The 26446-nt window shown below is 37.7% G+C and overlaps 2 protein-coding genes across 7 annotated transcripts in view; one reads left to right on the top strand and one right to left on the bottom strand.

Annotated features, from left to right (window-relative positions):
• Positions 1 to 26446, bottom strand: part of RALGPS1 (Ral GEF with PH domain and SH3 binding motif 1) — a 64196-nt gene that overhangs the window by 23557 nt on the left and 14193 nt on the right. For all 6 annotated transcript variants that reach the window (XR_005629999.1, XR_005630000.1, XM_039730692.1 and 3 more), the window contains 3 exons: positions 26123 to 26249; positions 6163 to 6300; positions 5331 to 5424 (listed from right to left, as the gene is read on the bottom strand). Coding sequence is in view for 4 of the 6 variants with exons in the window: in XM_039730692.1 (XP_039586626.1) it covers positions 5331 to 5424; positions 6163 to 6300; positions 26123 to 26249 (359 nt within the window). In the remaining 2 variants the exon portion in view is untranslated. The remainder of the gene's footprint in view (positions 1 to 5330; positions 5425 to 6162; positions 6301 to 26122; positions 26250 to 26446) is intronic.
• ANGPTL2 (angiopoietin like 2) lies at positions 13316 to 25457 on the top strand. The gene is made up of 5 exons (XM_039730695.1): positions 13316 to 13672; positions 17567 to 18423; positions 22656 to 22849; positions 23086 to 23356; positions 23867 to 25457. Exons 2-5 carry the CDS (start codon positions 17616 to 17618, stop codon positions 24064 to 24066), a joined length of 1473 nt encoding a protein of 490 aa, XP_039586629.1. The 5' UTR covers positions 13316 to 13672; positions 17567 to 17615; the 3' UTR covers positions 24067 to 25457.

The following is a 26446-nucleotide window of genomic DNA, read 5'->3' as shown; positions in this document are numbered from 1 at the left end:
GTATCCCCCAATTTTCTCCTGGAGAGGCTGCAGCCCATGGCTTGGACAAGTGGACTCTTCACTGGGAAACACCTGGTTGGATGACTCGGCCTAGAGAGTGGTGGGGAATGGTGCCACATCCAGTTGGGGCCAGTCCCTAATGGGGTTCCCCATGGCTCAGTCTTGGGCACGGTCCTATTTAATATCATTGTTGATGATCTGGACAAGAAGTTTGAGTGCACTCTTGGTAAGTTCATGGATGACAGTAAGCTGGGTGGGAGTGTTGATGTGTTGGAGGGTAGGAATGCTCTGCAGAAGGATCTGGACAGGCTGGACTGATGGGCTGAGATCAATGATATGAGGTTCAACAAGATGAAATGCTAGTTCCTGCAATTCAGTTACAACAACCCCATGCATTGCTACAGGATGGGAAAGAGTGGCTGGAGAGTGCTCCAGGAGAAAGGGACCTAGGGATGCTGATCAACAACAGCTGAGCATAAGCTCATGTATGCCCAGGTGGGCAAGAAGGCCAATGGCATCCTGGCCTGTATCAAAAGTACTATGGCCAGCAGGTCTAGGGAAGTGATTGTCCCTCTGTACTGGTGAGGCCAAAACTTGAATCCTGGATTCAGCTCTGGGAACCTTGCTGCAGGAAAGACATTGACGCACTGGAGCATGCCCAGAGAAGGGCAACAAAGCTGAGAAAGGACCTAAAAGGATAAGGCATTTGAGGAGCAGCTCATGGAGATGGTGCAGCCTAGCCTGGGTAAAAAGAGGCACGGGGGGACTTTCTCTGCAATTGCCTGACTGGAGGGTACAGCCAGCTGGGGGGTCAGCCTCTTCTCCCAGGCAACCAGCAACAGGTCAAGAAGCAATAGTCTCAAACTGTGCCAGGGGAGGTTCAGGACGGACATCAGGAAGAATTTCTCCACAGAACGGGTTGTCAGGCATTGGGAAAGGGCTGACCAGGCAGGTAGTGAAATTATCCCTGGAACTGTTCAAGAAACAACTGGATGTGGCACTCAGTTTACCTAGTGTAGTTGACAAGGCGGTGATCAGTCAAAGGTTGAACTTGATGATCTTGGAGGTCTTTTCCAACCTTAGTGATTCCATGCTTCTGTGATTCTATTTTGTCTATAATAGTCCTGTGGAAGGGGGCAGTCAAACCACAATTACAGCTACTGAACCATATGGCCACTGGATCCCTATGAATCTCAGACTAACAGTGAAGGTTTTCTCCACCCCACCTTTCACCACAATTCTTGATGGAAAAGATCCAGAGAATATAGCTGCCTGGGAGGCTTACTGAAGACAAACTGCAACAAAGGTTCACTGCTGCAAGTACTAATTTAAGTACTAATACTTACTATAAGTACTAAGCACCTGGCATTTAATACTTATTCCCTTAGGACTGGAACTAACACAGTACAGCTAGGACTTCTATAGCACCATCATTGCTAGGAATCAGTATAGCCTTTTAATTGCCGATCAATTTCTCTTGAATGTTTTCCCATAGCATCTTGCCTATCTGAACCTAAATTTGAACTGATTTTTCTGTAAGTCATCTTATTACAATATTGCCTAATATGCACTGAAAAACCAAACCCCCGTCCACACTAATAATAGTATAATACAAATAACAGTCTTCACACTGGTTCCACTCAAAAAACAACTGTGAGAATACAAGGCCTGACCTAACGATGTCAAAAGGTCAGGAAAAAATTTATAGGAATGGCTGCAAGGTATGTCTGGTCAGGAGATGATGTAGCATTGCGCCACAATGCTACATACTGTTAAAACTGAGCAGCTTCTGCAGAAAACAGTATTTGGGCTGACCAAGAAAGATCTGTTATTTTTAGGATATGACATCATTGTCAGGGGTTTTCTGGAGCATTCCTACTTGCTGACAAGCACAAACCTAAAGGAAGCAATTGGACTGGCACAAAAAAATTGTAGAGAAAAGCTTTGTTTATATAAAGTGGCTGCCATATTTTCCTTTCCAGTGTAATTGAGGTTCTCATTTGGCAAAACACGTGCTGGGATTCTGCCAATACATTTTAGGACAACTATCTAAGCGTCTCTCCCTGACAGCCTGGTACTGAGATAGTTCTGTTCTTCATGCCAAAGGTGACACACACTTCTCTGCAGAGAGCACTAATGCTGTCCCTGGCTCAAAAAGAGCAGTCACTGCAAAGAAAAAGACAGAAGAGATTCTTACCCACTCTAAAAACTTAGTACTCCCTGCATTTTTAAAGCTTACAGTTTCCTCTGGCAGGAGACCAAAAAATGCTATGAAACTAAAGGGAAACTAAGAGGAAAATGTGAAATCACTCAAAACAAAATCCAAAAACTTCTTACCCAGTGTAAAAATGGAAGAGGAAGGAGAGTTTTCTTTAAGGGTAGATCTGACAAGTTTTGATGAATTAATTAAATTAATTATTTTAAAAATTAAAGTTTTATTCTGATGGTAGAAAAAGATCAAAGTTCTCCAATGTATATAAGCTGTAGCAAATTTCCTGTGGTAAGAATCAAATCTTTCCCTCTTTTCAATACCTTTTGTGACTTTAGTCCAGTTTTTCCTTGCCACAGTGGAAGCCTGGCAAGAAAACCACTAATCTGGATTGAATTAATCTCACAAATAACTAATTTTTTTTAAAAGGATTAAATTATCTTTAAGATATATCAAATACCTTTAAGCCTTATTAGTAAGGTTGCTACTAAAGTTACAATAATATTCAAATTTAAAATGGAATTACTTCTAGTTTTTACAAATATTATATTATGGTATCATATGTTTGTGGAAAACACTTGTTTAATTAATTTTTTTCTGAAATAGTACAGGTCATGAAAGCTGTTGTATACATGGTGTTAACACTGTTGCACCATCAGGAAACTCCATCTAAAAATCAATTGAACAATATGAAGTTTCTTTAATCCAATCCAGGGGTTGTAAAGCCTCTCCTAACTACAGTTCTTCACCTTTACTAATGACTGCTTAGTTTAATTTTTCTGTCTTCACAACTTTAACGAAGCACAGAAGCATGTGTGAAATTAGTAAGAATTTACACATTCAACCATAGTACTCTGGCAGGAATTCTCATTCTGTGGAGCAGATACATTTTGCTATCAGAACAATAAACACTTTCTTTTTTTTTCCAAATTATTTTCCTAGAGAAAAATCACTATTCTTAGTTTCTGTGGTCAACCAGACACAAAAGCACAAACATCTCAAATCATCATCAAGCACAGGCTTTTGAAGTGAATGACCCAATGGTCTTTCAGCTTCTTTTTGAAGTGAATGACCCAGTGCCCAGCTTCGTTTGCAGAAGTTTAGCCTAAGCAAGGGGACAAATTTTAGACATTTTATCTCTATTTGAAGTATGATAATACTGATAATACTTTGAGAAGTTCCAAAAGAACACCTTATCTGAATGCTTTTACTTTTAGAACTGTTCTCTCAGGGAAAGCAAAGTTCCACGCAAATTAATCACAAGAATTCCTATCAGATCTGGTCAAGGTATAGTCCTGCATGCGCTGTGGCTGGAGCCAGAGCTCAGAGGAACAGCTGGAGTTACCACCAACTGCAGCTCTATTCAAAATTGAAAATACAAACTGTCTGAATCATGTTATGCTAAAACATGGGTTGTTTTGTCTCTGTTATGATGACACCTTTTCTTCCATCTCAGTAGGAGGTTGCATCTGTATGCCAGCAGCGTCAGCAGTAATTGCAGCAAAATGTACATGGTTGGTGTAAGTCACTCTTCACATGCATGTGTACATGACTCCACACAGTAATGCAGTCTTCTGATTACTGAATATGCTCTTCTCTTCTCACAAACACTAAATGGTAGCCTTCACTTCATTAACTGATCAGGTTTCAACTTAAAATTATTTTATTATTTGTCTCACTACTCCAAATAAGAAGAGGTTCGAGAATTCCATTACCCTGATAGTTACAAACCACATTTCAACATTTAGCTTCTACAAATTTTCTATGTGTTTTATCTTTGTGATGTCATTACAATTTCATTTAAATTTCTTTCTGGCCTCTCCATTTTCTTCCAGCTGTGTTTATACATAGTGATTCCCTTACCTAAGCTTCTTCTTTCCCAGGTTAAGGCCCAACCTAGTTCTTTACATCTAGGATTAGAAGATACATTTTATTCACCTGATTGCACCATAATTTACTTAAACCCTCAAGCATGCAAGCATAGATGGCCAGAACTGCACACATGCTCCATGTAAGCTCTCACCAGCTCCTTCTGAAGTAGTATAAACAACTCTATTTTTTCACAGAAACACTATATTTGATAAGCAATAGGGATGAATACTTTCATGGCTGTAGCTCACTCGTGATAGCTTTCTACAGATCAACACCGTAAACTAATGTTAGAATAATTACATAACATTCTGGGGTTGGTGGCACTATCATTTTAGTCATCAAATTCATTATTTGTGATATCCAAACCACGTTCTATTTCAATGAACCCTTCCATCACTGTTTTATTAGCACACAGTTTAAGTACACATAAATTCTGAGAGAAAATTCTTAAATTAAGTATTTCACAAAACTGGTAACAAGACTGGTTTTAAGAAAGTTCATTACCAACCCTGCTCTCTAAAACATATGCTAAAATATTTTATACTAGCATTGTATGATTGAACATATGTTTGCTTTGAATACTTCAAATTCTGCTCACCTAAATAGTTCCTCTATTTGTCAATAGCTAATTGTATAGCATTGCAACTAGCTTGGTTGAGCTATTTAAAACCTTCGTTCCTTAGCCTATGACTTAATTTGCTAGCTCTCTCAGAATTACTGGCCAGGGATTATCACTTCTTTTAACTAGAGTACATTCACATATTGACTAATGTGCTCTGCTTCAAACCTCTGTGTGGGTTAACTCTTCTCCAGGTCTTTTGTAAATATTGTTTTAATACACTCAAACCCCCAAAACTTAAACCCCCAAATCATAAGTATTAACTTATTAAAACTAATAACTTGAAATTAGTATATATTCTCAATGTATTATTCATAATACTATAGAGTCAATGCTGGACATCTTGGAGATTACTTTAGTGTTACTGAACAAAATTCTCAGAACACAATCATCCTGTGATAGAATAAAGACTAGATTTTCATCTACTCTAAACTGTTACTTTTCACTAGTGTATTTCACTTTGTAAATTTGCTTACAGTCAAAGAAAGACAGTCATTCTGGATTTTACTTAGCAAAAACACCCTAAAACATCTTCAGCCAAGAGCTTTTTGCTCAGCTCTTAATAAAACTAAGGACTAAGTAATCTTTCTGTTACATTTCCCAATGCCTGAAGAAAACAGCAGTACTTACTTGTAATTGTCATCTTCTACAAACTTCTGAAGTTCTTCAATGTAACGGACAGACTTCAAATACTTTTGTACATGGGGAAGTGTTGTGAGATGATCTGTGGAGTGTTCAAACAAACAAACAAAATGTCAACCAAAATTATAATTTTTTCAGGTTTTTTTTTCTGGTTCTTATGATACCTTCATGGAAACAGAATTTGAACCTCCCTAAAAAATAAACTGGGCAGAAATATTACTCTGACTCTAAAAAGGTGTTAAAGACTTGACTGAGCAAAAGTGATGCTCTCAGTTGTTAAAGAAAACACAGATGCATTTCATCATCATGAAACCTGGTGGATTTTATTAGGTGCTATCTTACAGGTGGAAAAAAATTATCTGCTGCAAAACTGCTTGAATTTTTCGTTCATTGTTCTGGGGAAAATCAAAGCCTGTAGCTATAGGTATTAGTGGTTCTCATATGTCCAAGAACTGAAGAGACTTAAAAGTTATTAAATAGCTAATTAAGAATTACAATATCAGGAATGAAAGACACTAAGTTCAGAATGACAGAAAAACCTCTTGACACATGGTGCATGGACAGGAACATGCCTTTTAGTACCTAATAGGTAACAGGAAACTCTACACAACCTCTGTTATAGCTCTTACAATTTCAAATACATGCTTATTTGCCCAATTTACTGGTAAGACTGAAGCTACACAGAAGTGGAAGCTACATCACTTACTAGTGTTCAACTCTACCAACATTTGCCTCTTGTGTTCTCTCAAAATCTGCTTCCACAATTTCACACTAAAGAAATTTTAGTTAAGGCTTGATAGGCATAACAAAATTTACCAACCATAGTTGCAGGATACTTGCAGATCAGCTATTATTCGGAGAATATTGTTCATTTGATTGGATCTTTGTTCATTCTCCATTATGCTGTCTGAAGCAGGATATGCAGAATCTATGTAGATTAAATCCAAGAGATAAATTCCTGAAACAAACAAATCAATCAACCAATTGATCTAGTGTTTCAAACAGAAACAGTTGCAATTTTTAATGAATATAGCAGCCAGAAGCTGTTTATCCACCCTGTGCTCTGTAAAATTAAGTTTTATGATTTTTATTTTAATCTTGGCAGTGATGTTTTAAACTGTTCTATATATATGATGTGATAGTAGGCATAGATAAGAAGCAGTTCATTTTGCACAGAGGAATGACAAAATTATTCCCTTCAGCAAAAGACTTCAAGACCCGTTTCTCAAAGGAAAGCCTCAGGGCTGCCCCATGCCAAAGCAAACACACAGCACTAGCTTTTCAAACTTTGGCTCACATTTGTGCTACTGTGCACTGAAAAAAACTAGGATGTGAGGCCACCGGGATATTTTCCAGAGGGTGAGCTCATGGGCAGCTTCTTCCACAGGCAAGCATCATTTTCCACTGATACTCACTTTTCTCTATTGTCACCAGAACTAATTTTTCAGCTGGATATTGTATGCAGACAACAGTGTTCACTAGTTTATGGTCCCATGGAAGTAATAACACATGCTGAGGAAAAGCACAGCCAAATAATCCAGGACTACATTTATTAATGAAAATCACTCTGTGTAAAGGGGACAAATAATTTTTACGTTGGTAAAAAAAACCCCAGACCTGTAATACCAAGCTTTTAATCTTCTACTGGAGAATTCAAACAAAGAAGCAATATTAGTAACAGTTTAAAGACAGGAAAACATTAATACGGCAAAAAAGTGAACTTCAAATGTAGCAGTCAATGCCACCCGGTTAGCACATTTTGAATCCTCCATCCACCAGACAACAATTTCCAAGGATAAATTTTACTGAAAAAAATATTTATGGAGAACTGCAGTGTCCAGCAGCATGCAAACCTAGGTCTGTATACTTGTGTCTTGATTTACAGTTAAGCTTCTCCTATTATTTTCTTTATTCAATACTCAAGGCTTCTGAGAAAGTAGCACTGAGGCAGATAATAAATAAGCATACTTTGGAGTTGATGGGTACTAACAAAAAGATCCCAATAAAAATACTCCCAAGCCCTTGAAAAATCAGTGACTATTCAGCTTCACTCAGTTCTGAAGAACCTGAATTGGAGAATGTACGCTTTAAAATGTTCATGAACAACTATGGTGCGCAGTTTTTTCCTCGTTATGAAAGACTGACATAACATGCTATGAAAGACAAAACACTTTCAGTCAAGTAAACCACATGTACAAATTTATACTAATGAGAAAAGCTGAGCAGGTATTACTTTAAATAGCAGTAACAGAAACAAAGAGAAATTGGTTTTTTTTAAGGCATTTTCCTGCAAATTAAAAAGTTTTCTGTTCTGCCACAGATTTCTTTTACCTGAGCAGCACTATTTATTCTTAACAATTCAGAATTTGGGGGGTTTATGACAATTTGAAGGCATGAGGTGTAATCCAAAACTTACAGCACCTAAAATTGTTTCACAAATATACACTGTTGCAAAACTGATCATAAAAAACATCTGTGCAGATAAAGACTGAAAACCTGCATAATTATCAAATTATTATAAAACTGTACTGAAAGATAGTAGGGCTACACACAACCAAAAATTAGGTGGTTAAACCACACCACTACTGCATACTTGATGTATACTTTCATGCATAGTGCTCTGTTAAGGGTCTGCCCAATTCTGCAAGTGCAAGTAAGCTAGGAAACAGCCGATGTATGATATTTTTGTCAGTCAGACATTCCCTACTTTGCAACAAAAAATAATTAGCTGATAGAGAAGTATTTCACACAAACCTGAGGACTCCAATGTATTATTCTTAGGTAACATTTTGATCAAGTACTATAATTAAACCATTACAGTTATTTGGTAAATTGTACTATTACTGTGAAAACCACAAACACATGCTGTAAAAGGAAGTAAAAAAAAAAAAGTTAAATGTTTTAATGAACAATTTAGTTCCCTACTTACAATCATGTACACTTCTAAAGATATTCACAGCCCCTAAATGCACATATGCTGCTGTGTAACACAGATGTCTGGGCATAGAGCATTCCTCCAGTACAGGAAGCAGAGTCTGCAAGACACGCAGTAGCTGGCACACATAACAGAAGAGAATCTTTGGAAAGTAATTATTTTCCATTTTTGCTCCTCACAAATTGAATAGTGACACTGGTGTGACTGGAGGGCCAGAAGAGACAAGGATGTATATCCAATTTGTAGTCAACTATATTTATGAAAGCATTTTCCTACATACAGTAGTGTGGTTGTATCACACTAAACAGAGCAGAGGACAGAGGGACAGTAACTTATCAATTAGCTATGTGGTAGAAAGTCCAAACTACTACAGTCAGCAGTTTGTAAAACCAAAGACACCATTGTTAGGAGATTAGCTCATAGGCAAAAAAGCCAACTGTTTTGTGGTATTGCTGGTTTCAAGAAGACTGGATATTTTCCAAGGATTAAGGGCTGGAAAAATTTTCTACAAAACCAAATGTATATACTGGTTAACCTTGGTAGGATTTGGAATAGTCTAAAAAAATCTGAAGACAAACCTTTGTTAAGGCAACACCATGTGATTTGTAACACACAGAAATGTATTCATCATAAAATGTCTCAAGAGAGACTTTACACATTTATGACATGGTCCCATGGACGGCCGTCAAAGTGATTACAGGATTGGAAAGCTTGCCATATGAAAAAAGGCTAAAGGAATTGGGTTTGCTCAGCTTAGAGAAGTGAAGGGGCAGGAAGGAAACCTAACAGCTCTTCCAGTACACACAGAGCAGTCACAGGGAAGATGGAAATCCACTCTCCAGAGTGATAGCAACGGGTCAAGAAGTGATGGGGAGCATTCTATCTGCATATAAGCAAATTTCTTCTCTGTGAATACACTTAAATATTGAAATAGGTTTCCCAGAGGAGGACAGCAATTTCCCTTGCTGGAAATACTCAAGATATGGCTTGACTGGACACTGGGTAACCTAATTTATGGCCCTGCTTTCCACAGAAGGTAGACCAGATAATCTCTAGGGGTCTCTTCAAGCCACAACTGTACTGTTCTATGACAAGTTTGAAAAAAATGTGCTGGCCTATACCTGCATATCTATTATTGAAGGGGATTTTGAAGTACAGCAGTTACATGGACTAATTTGCAGCAGCAGGAAGGCTCTGTATGTACAAGCAGACAATGGATCCTGATTTTAACTCTGAATAAAGCGAGTACTTCAAGCAATCTCTTTTATCATGTGATATAAGCAAAATTTACCTTATAAAAATGTAGAGCTAGAGAGGGCACATTATTTTGGTTCAATCTGTCTCAGCAACATCAACTAACAAAATTAAAATTTGATGTTGATCCCATGGTCTTTCCTGAGTAATCTCACCATATTCAACCCTGGGAATTAATCATCCCACATTTGCCACCACAGAGATGAAGCTTAATATAAAAAAAAAAAACAAAAACAGATCAATCAGTGCAACAAAACCCAAGGAACTTTCAAACTAAGATACCAGTTGGTGAAAGAAAATGTTACCAAGAACTCAACTAGAATTACATTCAAGAAGCTGTACTGTGAATCATCTCTGACTGGTGTAAATCATTTTGTTATCTTCTGAAACAGGCTAAAAAATTCTGAAGCTGTCTGGAGCTTTCTACCAAAGCTTTCCCCCTAAACAAATCAGATTTTCTCCAGAATACTGTCTTTTTTTTTTTTTTTCATTTTCCCCCAAAACCCAGCTATTTCCTAATACTTTTCCCATGAATCAGGAAAAATACATTACAGAAGATTAAACTCTTTAAGAGTGATGCATTTTAATATTTTTAAACATACGTCATCCTATGTCAGAAAGCAGAAAATGCTTCAAAAACGACTATAGGAAAAAGGCAAAGGTACAATAGCTGTTTTCCAGATGTTGCTTCCTGTCAGCAGCAAGTGGTGGTTAGGGACTTCCTGAGACAGATCTTACATAAACACTTTCGGGTTTAAGTCTGGGTGGTCATTTTTCTTTACAATGTTTTTTCTCTGGATCTATCAATTTTTTCTTTTTCCTGCTATTCCTACAAGACGACTTATCCTTTTTTAACTTTTGGGTTTGAAAGATCTTGTGGCAAATGAATCTGGCAATTGAACTGCACCCTGCCTGGAAAAACAATGTTTGATTTCTCAAAGTTTACCTTTTTAAGATTGGCATATTCTTATCTCTTTCTGCTTGTCTTGAAATTCTGGTCACTGACTCAAAGTTAATTTCTATGACCAGATGTTTTATAGTATTTTCACTCATTCTCAAAGCCAAGTCTTTCAAAGCACTCCTCGCCAACTGTATTACATTGCTGAAGACAACTGTCAGACTTCACAGCCAGAAATAACTGGATGTTAGTACCTTTCTGCTAGTAGGGTGTTTTATTCTTTAATCATAGACTTTAATACAAGCTCATCACCGAGATTCTCAGGATGAAGGACAAATCAACTATGAAATCTTTTGCAAATCACATCACTCAGCCTAAAGCCTCTTAAAAAAAACAGTGAACTGCACTTCACAGCATTACAAAAAGTATGTCCATTTGGTCCAAGCAGAATGCCCACACAAAGGCAAATCCTGTTTTTTCTCTTCAGTCCTTCCAAAGGAGGAAACAACTATTGTTATCCAAACAATTCAGTTATGTTACAAACACCTGGCACATCCAAATAAAAGCTCCCTTTATCAAGTTGGCACAACTTCTCTTTTACCCTGTAGACAAAACTGCAACAGGTTGAAGAAATAAGCTTTGTCATGTGCTATTTGGAATAACCCATACACAAAAGCTTACAGGTTATTTAGAGAGCTTTTAAAAGACAAATAAAGCACTCAGTACTTAATCAAAAGGTTGATCTGTGTAAAAATATGTTTCTTGTTCAACAAAGAGGACAGTCAAAGAAACAGAGTTTGGCTAATTTTGATTTTTCAAGTATTTTATTTATAACATATAAGAGAACACTGTAAGAGAACACTAATGACTAAAAAAAAACACCACAAGAGAAGTCTCTAGGCTCCTTCAATGAGTAAAAATTTTAGGTATTTAACTGCATTTATTTAAGTGCCCTAAAGTCAATGCACCTAAACTATATGTTAAAGAGCTTAGAAGTATTTATGGATACTTTATAAATATAGGCCTAAATCAACAACCTCATCATTAGGAATAGTTTTTTTCAAAAACCTTGGTGCTGCGGGGCATAACTTCAAGTTAGAAACGGGTATTTTCCTACAAAAGCGAAGAATCTAAAACTATTAATTTTTAAATGAAAACTAAATACTCCACCCAAGTAGTAATCTAGCTAGAGAATCACTTACAAGTAATTAGGAACTGTAGAAACTGATCAGGAAACGACGACAGGAAACAATCACTCTAATATCCTGACAAACACTCATGACAACCCACTCCCTTCGCCCTTCCTGCTCCCACTTCCCTCCCTTGAGCAGCTCTGTCTATCCTGGGCTGAAAAAGCACCTTGGGAAGGAAGGAGTGTGAATCATACACATGTTGAAAGAAAGTTTAATGGGAATATTGCTAAATTGGTCAAAAATTAACAGAATTATCACTTTCTTGTTCCAGCTTTTTCAGTATAAAACTGGTACACTGGAAAAACTTTGGGCTGCTTTAATCCCAAGCATCCAGACTATGCTCCTAACTAGCACTGAAAGGGCCACTCCAGTCAGTGGTGCTCTCTCTTTAGAATAGAAATAACCTTCTGAGTTAAAACAGAAAATAATTAACAATAGTAAGTTAAAGTAATCACAGGCCATATAGGAAAGGAAATAAGGAAAAACTTTAAAAGCCTAAAGCATATTGAATAGTGTATTGTTAGTGTATTGATAGCATATTGATAGTGTAATATAGTTAGACATGGGGTTTTTTCTGACATTCACTTTTACAATGGAAATAATTTATCATTATAATAACAACTACTTGTTCATGTTTTAACTTCAACAGAACTAGTTTTAATACAGTATCTTTAAATCTCTTTATTTGTCCTCTGGTTAACTCAATGCCCTCATATTGGTTTTGTCCAATTCTACAAAACCCAAATCTCTTCAAAACTGACAAATTGCAAACAAGCCCATTATTACAATACTATACAGCTTTCCTATGATGTCAATGATATACAGCAACTGAAACAACCATTTGGTTTCCTAAACTGCAATAAAAAAAAAAAATTATGTTGCAAAGTTTCACTTTTAATTTTGCTCATTTCTTTGCAGGATCCCCAGCAAGTTATCAAGGCAGATTTTAAATTCATTCATTCATTTGACAAATCTTTTTTAAACCCAGAGATAACAGCTAATAACCAAAAACATTCTACACACACAGAGTTCCATAATAGCAAATTTTCAGAGGTTCTAGGAAAGTTGCAGGAATTCCCATCATTCAAATGAGAAACAAGCTTTAGATTACCAGGACAAGTATGAAGAATCATTCAAAATGCACGGAGGTTCAGCCAAACAATGAATTCTCAATCTGCATTAGAATGCTTTAAGAGCTTGCTTGGACAATTTTCTTGTCCATTATTTCTGTTTTCGAGCTGTTGCCTGACAAAGACGACCTAGGAAGTACTAAGAAAGGAGCCCCTCAGCGCTACGCTGAGCGTGTCTGCTGGCTCCGCTGGCGCCCGCCCGAGCGCCTGGGATGAGCATCCAACCCTGCATCCCCGAGCACGCCGTGCCGAGCGCCGAGGGCAGGAAGTGTCCCCCGGCCCCCGACATTTTGGGGCCGAGTCCCATGCAGTCAGCCACCCTCACCGCCGCTAGAGCCAACAGAGCGTTCCTCGCGGCCCCCCCAGCTGCCCCTCAACCCCGGCATTAGCGTTGTTTGGCGACTGGAACTCGGCTTCCCCCGAGGCCGGGTCCCGCAGCCCCCGCCGGGCTGGCCGAGGCACGAAGCTCCTCCCGGCAGCGCCGCTGCCGCGGCCCGGGGGCGGAGGCAGCTCGCCCGTCCAACCAGCGCCCGGCAGCTCGCCGCTGCTTTGCCTTCTCTCCCCCTTCCCAGCCAGGACAAGCCTGCCACAAAGAGCAGGGGTTCAAATGAGGCAGCTCCGGGCCGCCTGAAGGGACGGCCGGGAGCGCCGCGCGCCCCGCGGAACGTGCCTCTTCGGACGTGGGACGCAGCCCAGAACGCTCTTGAGCAAGAAAAACGCAGGAGAGGAAAAGAATTGTGCCTCTCGCCCCAGCACGTCCCGTCTGGTCCCAGCACGACACACGCGGACCCCGGGTCGCCGAGGCGATGTCACCGCGGTCGGGCCGCGGCGGCAGCTGCTGAGGGAGCGGCCGGGGAGCCGAGCAGCCGCGTAAGCACGGGCACTGCCGGGGAGCGCAGCGGAGGAGCCGAGCAGCCGCGGTAAGCACGGGCACTGCCGGACGGGCGCGGCGGGTTCCGCACGCGCGGCTCCGAGCTCCCGCTGCACGGAGCTACCCAGCCAAGGCGAGCTTAGCCGAGTAGGGCTGCTCCCTAGGACAGAGCAGCAAGCCTGCTTTCTGACTTCAAAAGAACAAAAAATATCCCCGACCCCAAACAAAAATCCGCCACATATTAAAATAAAAGTTGTAAAGATAGCTGAGACATTACGTGCCAGGCAGCAAAAGCCTTGGTATTATTTTCAAGAATACGATTTTATTTTTTTAAAAAATCTTACTTATTTTTGCACGCAACTTTAATATTCACACTTCCTTAAACTTGCCATCCAAGAATTTTTCTAGGACATACTATTTTCTAAGGGACGATCTGTCTTAATTTTATGTCTTAATTTTATGAAACCTCCATTCAGTCTTTTTTACACTCATGTCTGATTAGGGAGATAGAAAACTTTCTGATACTTTAACAGTCTATAACATAAATTTTTAAAGTATTTTTAAAAAACTTAATTTTAAAAAGAAACTAGCATTATGAGTACATTCATGTAGGCATCAAAGTATTACATGGTCTAACTGCTATTTTTCATGGGTAAAATGAGTCACATTTATTAAAATACGACTCTTTAAAGGCTGTTATGGACAATGTGCATGCACATTATGAGCACACACAGTATGAGCGCTTTCTGGTAGTGATTGGATTAAGTGAAAATAAGGTGAGGCCGCTGTTAAGGGAAGCAACAACAAAAGCAGTGCTTTCTTTCAGTAATTACATTCCACATGTATGACAGAACTTTAGTAAAGCACAAAGAACAATCCACAAACAACTAAAATTCTTGGTAATCAAGAAGAAAATTTGTATTTCTGGTAACTAAAGTTTTTGCCAAAACTTTTAAGAAAGCTACATGGCAACAAAAGATACATAAACTTCTGCAGTTTCTTGCAGCAACTGACAGTATTTCAAAACAAAAGTTCTCCAAGACCTCATGAAGACACTCTCGTTCTGATGTGTTGCTTAATCATCCATTTCCGTCATTAGAAAAAGCATTACCTTTCAAGAAAACTGAACTTGTGCTTGAACTAAAATTTCACTTTAAAGTGGGCAGAAAATCTGACAAGAGAATGTATTCTAACACAAGTATCTTAAAGGAATTAATTGGTTAATGCCAGTGTGGCACTTTTTACAATGGAAGTAAGTAACTAGTGGCAAAACTGCAAAAGTGATTCCCTTCGTAAGTTTGGAGTTAAATTTTTCAATTCAGTTTAGTATCATGTTTTCATAACTAGCACTGCATGCTACTATGTGTCAGCCCTTTCCTATGTATTTACTTTAAAACTTATAGCCCAACTTTAAAGTTTTTTTTAATGCATGTGGTCTACATATTACTGTGCTGTATTATCACTGTGAACTGCTGTTTCCTTTTACAAAACAAAACCAAAAAACATCACTATATAGATTTTTCACAGCAATGCTTTTCATCTAAAAGTTAAGACGTGAGTTCATTCTAAAAGAAATCCTGCAGCAGTGGAAGTCCCTTCTCTTAGAAAAGAGCAAACTTCACATGAAGTTTGAAGATTACTTTTGAGAGGTAAAAATTGACAGGCTAATTTAACATAATTCCATGGAAGAAAATATGTGAAGGAGTAAAAAACAGAGCATGAGCTCTAAGACGAGGGACAGGGAGTAGGAAAGCAAATTCAAGCACATTCAAAAAATTCATGCTTGTCTGTCTTATCACAATGGTGTTGTGAAATCCAGATCATATTACTGGCTTGGTGCCTGGAACATGCCAGCTAACTGTAAGTCCACAAACACGGGCTATCAAAGGGTTCTGTAGAAGCAAAAACCCAAATTTTTTTTAAAAAATGCAAAACCAAGCCTTCTGATATTTTCATAGCAGGATTTTACATTTTCAACACCCTTGCTTCATTTGTTTTTATAATGCAATAAAAATGTAAAAGTGCACTAACATAAAAATAACTTTCATTATCAAAGACAAAAGTGTTAAACAGTGAAGATGTGTTGCTAGCTGTTCCTGTTTCTTCTTTAAAATGCAAAGCTATCAAATTAAGTATGAATTCACAATAAAATACAGCAGTTTATCTTCTAGAGAATAAATGCTGTCTTAGCTAACACTATGCCTTTTGTGAACATGCTTTCCTTTATATGCCTCAGTGCCTGAGGACTCTGCACAGGAGATGGCATATCAGAGGTACAGAGGAAAAGACAGCCCATCATAAGGACTCCTGGCCTCATTTTATTAAATATGACCAGCACAAAAAACAGTGATTAACAGTGGTTTAGCATAGCTGAATGAGCTCATTTGTATCTACAGTATCATTTTTTATTCATAGTCAAAGCAACCATTTCAGAAAATATGAGTGTTATGCAAAAGGGTGCGTGTGTTGTCCTTTTTATATATGTGTTTTCACCTATCTGGGCATTATAAAAGGCTTTGATGTGTGAGAGTAATTACAGTGCATTCAGTTCTGGCACATTGGACCTACATGAACTCCTAACAATCCAGCCTCTAGACTGTAAGCCCTTCCTCAATCAGAACAATTTGTAGAGATAGAAATAAATGCTGAGTGTTGGATCTTGCCTATCCACTCTTTAATTAAGTGGCAGTCACCTATTACAAAAAAAACCCAACCCACACCACAGAAATAAAACCCTGCACAGAAAATGGAGTGAAATAGTAAAAGAAATTAACCCCCACAATCCTGAAATTAACTTCTGAGATATACTCTGGGAGCCTTTTTAGGGAGGCTGAGTGACAATGATTATTGTAAAAACAACAGTTGTTATCCCAAAGATGCACGACTTAAATGGAGAATCCTGTTTTAGTTTAACAGCTTCTGATCATTCTGCTTGAGTAAGTCACATAGGAAACCTACCGCATCATAGCCCAGGAAATTTAATGCCTCCTTAGTTCCTCAGCTGCAGCATTCAAGCCACTAAAAATATTTTCTAAGTTGTTCAAGTTTGCTGCTGTCTGCTTCATATGAAGCAGGTTCTCACTATCAGTTCCACAAACCAAACAGGTAATGTTTGTTATTATCTTTGCAGTAAACTCAATTATACTGCAATCCAAATAGCTCCTCAAGTCCCCCGAAAATGCACTGACAGCCTGCCATATGCAGCCATTGGTCAAACCCAAGAACAGGCTTTCTAGAGAGGGGTCACTCATATGCTCAGGCAGTGGGACTAGATAATTGTTAAGATGATACATTATAATGAGGCTGACGAACTCTGGCCCATTGTTTTTTGAGAGATTGTGAAGGCTTCAGCTGTCCACCTTGAATATGAATCTGCATGGAGAACTAAGTTAGGACAATTTCACCAAAGGGCAACTGTTGCAGTATGTCAGTAGACAGTAGCAGCTGATTTAAATCACCAGGCATTATCACTGTCCACCATGCACATATGCAGCTATTTTTCCCCTTTCAAGAACGGACTCTGAAGTGAGATGACTAGGCTGAGTGTAGAGACAGTGTCTCCAGTGAGAGTCACAGTAAATGTTTCAGTTATAAGTTCTACAAGTCTAGAAAAGTAGATTTTACTGCCTATAATGTCTGAGTAGTAGAGTTTTTAACTTAGTTATTAAGGACCAATGTAAAATAAGTTTTTTCTTTTTTAAGCAATGGAGGTTCTTATGGTTCTTGGCAGGCTTTAGATGAACTAGCAACTAGTAACTACAGTTCTGACCATAGAAAGATACAACTATTCCCCATTATGTCCCCTTTAATCAACAAAAGTTGATGCTGGGCCTCATTTGTACATGTACTTACTATGTACTGTTTTATAAGTTTTAGAAGAGTTGACAATTTGTAAATCCACACTGATTTCCTACTCATTACTGTTAAATTTATTTTAAAACAGATTTTACGAAGTTCTTTGCAGAAGACTATTTGACGGGAACTAGAGGATCATGATGACAACAAGATTCATCTGTTTAATACTACTGACTGTTGTGGGAGTTACTGCAAGTGAAACACAGGAATTGGAAGGCAATGACAAGGAAAAAGCTCAAGAATTCATTTATATGAATAGATATAAGCGTTCCAGTGACACACAGGACAAATGCACTTACACCTTTATTGTACCTCAGCAGAGAGTGACAGGTGCCATTTGTGTTAATTCTAAGGAGCCTGAAGTTCTGCTTGAAAACAGGGTAAATAAACAAGAATTACAGTTACTTAACAATGAACTTCTTAAACAAAAGAGACAAATAGAAACTCTCCAGCAACTGGTAGAGGTGGATGGTGGAATTGTTAATGAAGTTAAACTCTTAAGAAAAGAGAGCAGAAATATGAATTCTCGTGTCACACAACTCTACATGCAGCTATTACATGAAATTATCCGAAAACGCGATAACGCCTTAGAACTTTCTCAACTTGAAAATAAGATTTTGAACCAAACTGCAGACATGTTGCAGCTTGCAAACAAATACAAAGACTTAGAGCACAAGTATCAACATTTGATGTCAATTGCTAATAATCAGACAATAATAATTGCCCAGCTGGAAGAACATTGTCAAAGAATGCCATCCATAAAGCCACTGCCACAAACTCCACAACCACCAATTAAAGTGTACCAGCCTCCTACTTACAATCGCATTAATAACCAGATATCTACTAATGAGATTCAAAGTGATCAGAACTTAAAGGTTCTGCCACCTACCTTACCAACCATGCCTGCAGTTACTAGTATTCCAACTTCAACTGATAAACCATCTGGTAAGTAATATTATTGATACATTTACATTAGTTTATGCTCATATGCAGAGGGCAACATTTTGATTGTAATATCAAAAATGCAGTCAGAATTTATTTAGCTAGTGAATTTTACATACATGCCATAACAGAAACACAAAGAAAAAAACAAAACAACTGTGACTGTCTAAGACAGACACACTAGCCCCACATATTTTTCTCCAGTTACTTTGCTAAGACAAACCCATAATTTATATTACATGTATGAGATACAGGACTTTCAGAAGAATCTTACAATTCAAGTCATTTAAATTTTATTTACCTTTGATCAAGACTGAACTGCTCCAATTCATGTCATCTGAAGGAGTTTGACACTGTGCAAACATGAAATTATTACACGTTTTTTTGATCTAGCATCTGTTAATGTGCTTGTGTGATTAAAAAAGGAGTATCTGCTCTGTACCTTACATGGGGCACCTGTGCTGTAGACAGGAGCAAAAGGAAGCAAGTGGAGGAATAGTAACAGGATATTATACAGCCTTATTAAGAGTCTTAGAAGTTCTGCCACAAGCATGATTTGATGGTGTGAAATCACATTAGAAATCAACTGATCTACGTGATAACAAAAATAACAGGTGAAGAACTCAGTTTCACCTATGGTCCCACATTTGGGAAAAAAAACCAAAAAAAAACCAAAACAAAAAAAACCACCACCAAAGCAGTTCAGGTATGTGTTCCATACTACTCTTCACTGTGTGGACAACACATACTTTCTTCAGAAAAAATATAGAGAGTCACAGATCTCTGAACTCAGAACTAACTGAAATACAGTGCAGGGAAACTGCACTCAATATATTTCATGGCTATTTGCAAAATATTCCAAAGGACATCAACAAACTTTTTAGGATTATCCAATAATGTAACTGCCACATGTTAAAAACTCAACAACCCCTGTATTATTTCTCCATGGAAATACTCACAATGAAAGAAACTTGAGCAAGTACACACTGAGTCTCTTAAGTCTATAAGTCTCTAAAACATTTTGCTACAAAGCAGTATTTTCACAGAATTGCCAAAGATAGTGCACCAAAGCCTGCTTTGTGGCATGCAAAACCTCTGCCAGAAATATCATGATGCTGATGTACTATGTAAGGAAAAATTCTCAGAAGAAAATCATGTCTACTACAACTCTTTTGGAGCAATAAACCATGGCCTCTCTAATAATTACATTTTTACTGCAATCTCAAAGTAGGTTCAAGCTTGGAACAGTATTCCCCCATCTTTCGGGAAGTGAAATACCTTTCCCCTTCATTCCCTTACACTCTTTAAAAATGTGTTAATTAGTCCACATTCTCCTTGTGCTTTCTAGTCCTTAAACTGGAGCCGAGGATTCACTATCAAACAGCAGAACAGAAAAGTTACTTCCAGTCCACAGTACTTTTGCTGATCTAGCCTCATATGTTTTCCTGCTTTTGAAAAGTAAAACGCTCATTCCAAACTAGTTTGCAACCCTGTAGAACTCCCAGATCTTCACCTGAGGAAATGCTGGTTATCCAGCAATTTTTCACATTGATCTCCAGAGGTTCCTTTGGCAGTCCACAATTCTAAGATAGATTTCACATCTGTTTCTTCTCCCTGGATCACCTCACTTATCAGAAAAAGAAGTTTCATGTTTCTTCTGCACAAATTGATTATAATAGTCTCTCATTTTCTCACTTGCAGCTTTTTATTTGTTCAAGTGAGTTTCCAACCACTGAAGTTAAACTAATTAAGCTTTTATTTCCAGGGTATCCTCCTTCCCCTCTCCTCACGTTTCTTTTCAGTCAAGAAACATTTCATACCTTTTCCTCATCCTCCAGAATGTTCTCCATTCATGAACCACATCTCAAACAAAACCCCTCCTTAAAATTAATGCCATACATGATACTTTAGTCAGATGTCTGGAGGGAACTAGAAAAAGCCTGCAAAAAGACACCCATAAACAACATCCTACAAAACAAACAAAACCCACCACCACAACTGCCCAGCCAGAGGGAAAAATCCACCCATACTTTATCCAGTCCTTTCCATACTATATGTTGAGTTCTTATCCAAAACTCCTGGCTGAACTAACCATGTGATCACAGCCAACCTGTGCAATGAAAACAGAAGCAAAATACAAGAAAAATAGTAAATGTCTTCTATTAACCTGTTGACAGTCTCCCTTTCTCAAAAAGTAGTAGACTACTATTCTCTCTTCATCACAGACTTACTACAGTCTTTCTAGTCTCAGTAGCTTCACTATTAACTTTGTCCACACTGTTTGTTTTCTGGTTGTGGTTTTTTTGGTAGGTGCCCCATTCCTGGAAGTGTCAAAGACCAGGCTGGATGGGGCTTGGAGCAACCTGGTCTAGTGGAAGATGTCCACTGTGCCTGTGGAAAGGAGGTGGACTAAAACAAACTTTAAGATCCCTTCCAACCAAGTCTTTCTGTGATTCTGCAGCTCCCTAGAGACAGTTTTATCAAAACTACCTACCTTAAAAGTCAGGGTGCTCTCGCTTTTTCAAGAGAAAATATCCTGGTTAAACTTTTCAAAAGTTACTATCTGACAAAAAAGCACTTGTCACAAAAAAGTAGCAGCAAATTCTACTTTGATGTACTTCTAATAGTTCATCTTAAATCACTTTCAGAAAAAAGAATCATGTGTTGTAGAGCACTGCTACCATGTGCCATAAAAGAAACTGCAAGATTAGACCAGTGTAAATACTACATTGCATGCTGCTATATATTGTTTTACAAAGACAAGCTCAAAGCTGTTTGACTGTTTTAGAACTTCTTCAATAATGACTTTTTTTATTTTTAGTAAGTGCCACTACATACATATTGTGATAAAATAAACCAGAGCAATTTAAATTATTAGTGCTCATTAACATTTTTTCCCATCTCTCAATGAGCCATGCAATGGTGTAACAAGAGCATGGCATCTGTATCTTATCTGCCAGAAATCTAAACAGTTAGCCTCAAAAGAAATGGAGACGAGGCTTATAAGCACAGCTCCAGGTACAGTCTCTGATTGTGACTGAGGCAACAAGAACACAGCATCCACAGAACAAAGACTTGGATTGCCTCTTTGTACACTGACTTGCTGATTAAAATAGTTAAAAATACCAAAACCTCAGTGTTTTAATCTCCAAAACACTGAGATTATTTCTATAAAACTAATTTATTTGCATTTGCTGAGTACCTTTAGTAGTGTTTGACAATGAATTATGACAAACCATAGGACGGAAATAATTTAAAACATAAATTACTTTGACAGCAGTATATGCTTCAGTAAGGCTCCTACTCAGAAGATCTGACATGCCTTGCTCCTTCAGTGGGGAGGGAAAATCAATCCAGGGGCTCTAATCTCTAATCCTGAGGATTCTTGTTGACTTCACTCTGCTGCTGCGGAAGCAAAGCAGCTGGGGGAGCATGTCTGCAGATATCAACAAAAGCCTATAAATCATTTCTATCCGAATTTATAAATAATTTATTTCTGAATAGCTCAGATTCTGTTTTAATGAAACTATCTTACCACTGGAGAAAATTTCTTGAAAAAACAGGAATACAGGATACCTTCAAAAAGCGTAAGTTCTTTATGGACTCTGTTGAACTGAAGGAAAAAAAATGCATTCTCCTTCTGAAAACAAGACTGTGTTAACTGCAATTTCTTTGATTTCAAAGTATATTAACAGCCCTCTCATTTATGTAAAGTTTCTCTCACAAGCACCTTATGTTAAATTCGTAATTTCTGTGTTATGTTGTAATTTATTAAGGTGGCAGCAGTAAAACCTACAATCGGAATTTATGTTGTTGCTTCCACTGTTAATGCCCATGCCAATGACACGTTTGGGGACCTAAAAAGCTGAATTTCTCAAAGATAGAATCAAGGTCAAACTTACTGTTTTGTTTTCTAAAGGAAATTCTTATTTATCTATGGAGTCAATTGAAATACATAATTGTTGGTAAAAGTACCAGTACAGCTGCCTTAAAAAAAACTGTTTCCAAAAGCTACCTTTACCAATAACTCATTGTGAAATGTTCCAGAAATAAAGTTACAATAAATAGATCTGTTTGAAAACACCTGGTGGATACTCATCCTTTAATAAAAGGAAAAACAAATATGCTACTCAGTGAAACCAAACTAGTACAAAAAGCTACCAACTCAAATACTGCCCTGCATTAAAGAAATGCTCAGCAGCAGTTTGATGCAGAGCCTTTCTGTTTTGGCACAGGGCCCTGGAGAGACTGCCTACAAGCATTAGAAGACGGCCATGATACAAGCTCCATCTATCTTGTAAAACCAGAAAACACAAACCAGCTTATGCAGGTCTGGTGTGACCAACGGCATGACCCTGGTGGCTGGACTGTCATTCAGAGACGGCTGGACGGCTCTGTCAACTTTTTCAGGAACTGGGAGACATACAAGGTTAGGACAAGAGAGCTGATTTATGTTTTCCACCCTCTAGAACCTACTGATAAAGTTAAAGGGTGCTTTTAGAGTTTGGCCAAGAGCCTACTTGAACAAGAACTTGCGTGTTTACCCTTCCAGAAGAGGAAGTCTCTATAAAATAAGTTACTGCGGTTTTCTACTTAAGAATACACTCAGATTTACCACTAACACAGATGCAGGATATTAATATGCTTCTCTTGCTTCCTTTACAGCAAGGATTTGGTAATATAGATGGAGAATACTGGCTTGGATTAGAAAACATTTATTGGTTAACAAATCAAGGCAACTACAAACTGCTCATAACAATGGAAGACTGGTCAGGTCGAAAAGTATTTGCTGAGTATGCCAGCTTCAGACTGGAGCCAGAGAGTGAGTACTACAAGCTGAGACTGGGACGCTACAACGGCAACGCAGGAGATTCTTTCACGTGGCACAATGGCAAACAGTTCACCACGCTAGACCGGGACCACGACGTATACACAGGTAGGTCCCTCTCAGCTGCCTTGCCATTTTTGCCTTTACATCCCCATCCCCACCTTTTTTACCTCTTTCTTTTGAAAAAGGAAAAATACTTATGGTCATACATTAAAAAAAAAAAATTCTACTTGCAAAGGGATTTGTCAATTAGCACCTTATGAAATACAAACTGATGTGTCAACCCTTATATACTAACACCAAAATTAAAAGTTTTTACACTATACAACGGTCTGTAAAAGATACTAAGAAGGGTTATTTGAGACAGTAACACTCAATGATTTTCAGGCAAGAGAAAGAAAAAAACCAAAAAGGATTCTATCTGTAGAACCTAACTACTTAGCTGGTTCCTGAAGAAGCCTAAGTTCACTTTGTACCACAGGATATTTACATGTTAAACATACAGTTACCAAAAAAAAAAAAGCCCAGAACAACCAACCAATGAAGTTTTGTACTTTGGTTGCTCGCTTTAAGATTTTTCATTTACTTCTCAGCCTGAACTGGAGCTTTCTTTTGCAGGTAACTGTGCTCATTACCAGAAGGGAGGATGGTGGTACAATGCATGTGCTCACTCAAATCTCAATGGAGTCTGGTATCGTGGAGGACACTACCGCAGTCGATATCAGGATGGTGTTTACTGGGCTGAATTCCGGGGAGGATCGTATTCACTAAAGAAAGTTGTTATGATGATAAGACCTAACCCTAACACATTTCATTGAAATAACTCTTCTCTTGGTTTGCTTTGTTGTTCTAAATAAAAATCACATAAAGCTATGATTTTATTACCTGAAATTATCTTTTCAGAAATGAGGAATGTAAGATACTGTACATTTATTGGTAAGGTATGAGAGCTTGTATATTATATTTTCAAGAATCATCCCAGGAAAAAGAGCTGAAGAAAAGGAACTGTAATAACATTCAGAACACCTCTTGGTCCTATTAGAACTTGCAGTTTAGATGAAAACCGTAGATAAACTCCCTGGTTTTTATTCCCTGTAAATTAAGTTTGGATGATAAAAAATATTGCCACCACATTTAAGTATTTTTGTATGTTATGTATAAATATTCTCAAATACAGGAAATATTACAAACTGTACAGCAAGAGTTTTATTATTGTTATGGTTATTATAAGCAATCATTTGACACAGGAATCATATCCTTTGAAATATGTAGCTGGTATATGTACATTAGTGTGATGATTATGTACTCTTTGTTAACTACCATGAATAAAGTTAGCACTATATAATGCTGTTTTGGGAGCAGATACTCAAACCATTACTGTCCTGGTAAATCTGGCCTTTTCCCTTCACTAAGTGCATTTAAACAATCTGCTCCTATAAATGCTCACCATTAATTAAAATATTTTAGATTAAAAACATGAATTATTTTTTACCAAAATGAAGTAGCTACTTGCATATGGAAATTAATCCAGATTCATAATAGGTATTATGTGCTCTATAGCCAACATGTTATACTACACAATTGTTACCATATTTTGTACCTGACTTCAGTGATTACCTGCTGTGTAGCCTCTATAATCAGAAATGGCTGGATATAAGTTAAAGGGTCTATCCAACTTTGCAGGCAAATGATGGATACCAATTTATAAGCTATTTAATAGCCTTTAGCTAAAAAAATTATATAGAGAACTTATCAGTAGCAAAAAAGTTATTTTAAACATATTTCACAATTATTACTGTCAAATTACTAAACAGATTTACTCATTTATATTTAGAGGTCAGTCACACTTATGAAATACAGACTGGCATAACTCTAATACTCTTCTGAGATAGGTTTCTATAACAGACTGTTAACACACCCATTACAAACAAACTACTACAAAAATACAAGTTAAAGAATGCATCAAAGAGGCAGAGTGAAAACCTCTAGAAGTTCAACATATTTTTTGGTCAGCCTGTATGACACTTGAGTGTTTGTGTGTGTGTGTTTGCATACTTTTCCCTTATTACCTCATCACATCTTTACCACAGTATGGTGTGTGATGTAGCATGTGCTGTATATAACTGAAAGTAGGGTTTTTAATATATTAGATCACCCCTGTAATACTGTAACCCTTAATAAAGTACCAAATATTATTTTGATATGTTGAGATTTCATCTTGTTGTAGTTCAGATTACTGATTACTACACAACAGTCTGCATCTGATTCAAACAAATTCTGATATGCAACCACTGTTGATGTGCGTGAAGTGTGGAAATATTATAACACAAAAAAGCAAAACAGTTTTCAGATTAAAACAATACAGAATTTCCACACAGGCCAAGGAGGAACAACTTTTTGTAAGTTATATGAAACACCCACATTTTTCAAACAGTATTCAACCTTTATCTTCCATGGGGTTATCTACTGAATTCTAGAAAATATTTGTATTTTACATTAGAAATATTAAATGTACCTACTGGCCCTAAAGCCTGGCTGCAGTACTCTTACAATTAGTAGCATTAAGGCTACTTCATGCTTGGCTTGAGGAAAGAACACAGAACATCCAGTATCCATCGTGCAGATCTCAAGAATGAGGCATTCCCTAGAAAAGCTATTAGCAGTTGCTCTTCTGTAGCTGGAGATATGGCTGGAAATACATCTTTATAGTACATACACATAATAGGCTTTAAACCCATGTTCAAGCTGACAGTCTTTTGTTAAAATAATCATGTTTCTTAGCCTTTTTGCCTAAAAGGTGAGTCATTTACCTAGATACATTAGCACTTGTCTGTCAATGAGCTACAGATAAATAAGGTAATTGTTCACACTCACCTAAATATGGAATTGTAGGAACCATTTTTAAGCTTCTGATGTACTCTCGTGTCCTTTTATAATTATCTTCCTTAGACAGCAAATAGTCTAACTTCTCAAAGGTGGTCTTGTCTTTCCGATTCAAAAGCTACAGAGGAAAGGGAGATCATAAAATTTTCAAAGACAAATCCACACAAAATTAACAGTCAGTAACTTCTTGAATTGCCCTGAGTAAAGGAGAGCATAGTCTAGTTAATATTACATTTAATCATCATCATCCAAAGCAGCACAATGTTTGAAAACATGCTACCTGTTTAAAAAAAAAAGGCCATTTAGTGTAGGTTT

Source organism: Passer montanus, unplaced genomic scaffold (assembly GCF_014805655.1).
Source record: "Passer montanus isolate IOZ18808 unplaced genomic scaffold, ASM1480565v1 scaffold73, whole genome shotgun sequence".
NCBI lineage: Eukaryota > Metazoa > Chordata > Aves > Passeriformes > Passeridae > Passer > Passer montanus.
Note: the sequence above shows the minus strand (reverse complement) of the source record. Positions and strands in the feature narration are given on the sequence as shown.

Bases quoted from the DNA above. Each gene is read 5' to 3' on its own strand.
- ANGPTL2 (XM_039730695.1), top strand. From the start codon at position 17,616: ATGATGACAACAAGATTCATCTGTTTAATACTACTGACTGTTGTGGGA. The intron at 18,424-22,655 runs GTAAGTAATATT...GTTTTGGCACAG, and splicing joins TTCAACTGATAAACCATCTG to GGCCCTGGAGAGACTGCCTA. The intron at 23,357-23,866 runs GTAGGTCCCTCT...TTTCTTTTGCAG, and splicing joins GGACCACGACGTATACACAG to GTAACTGTGCTCATTACCAG.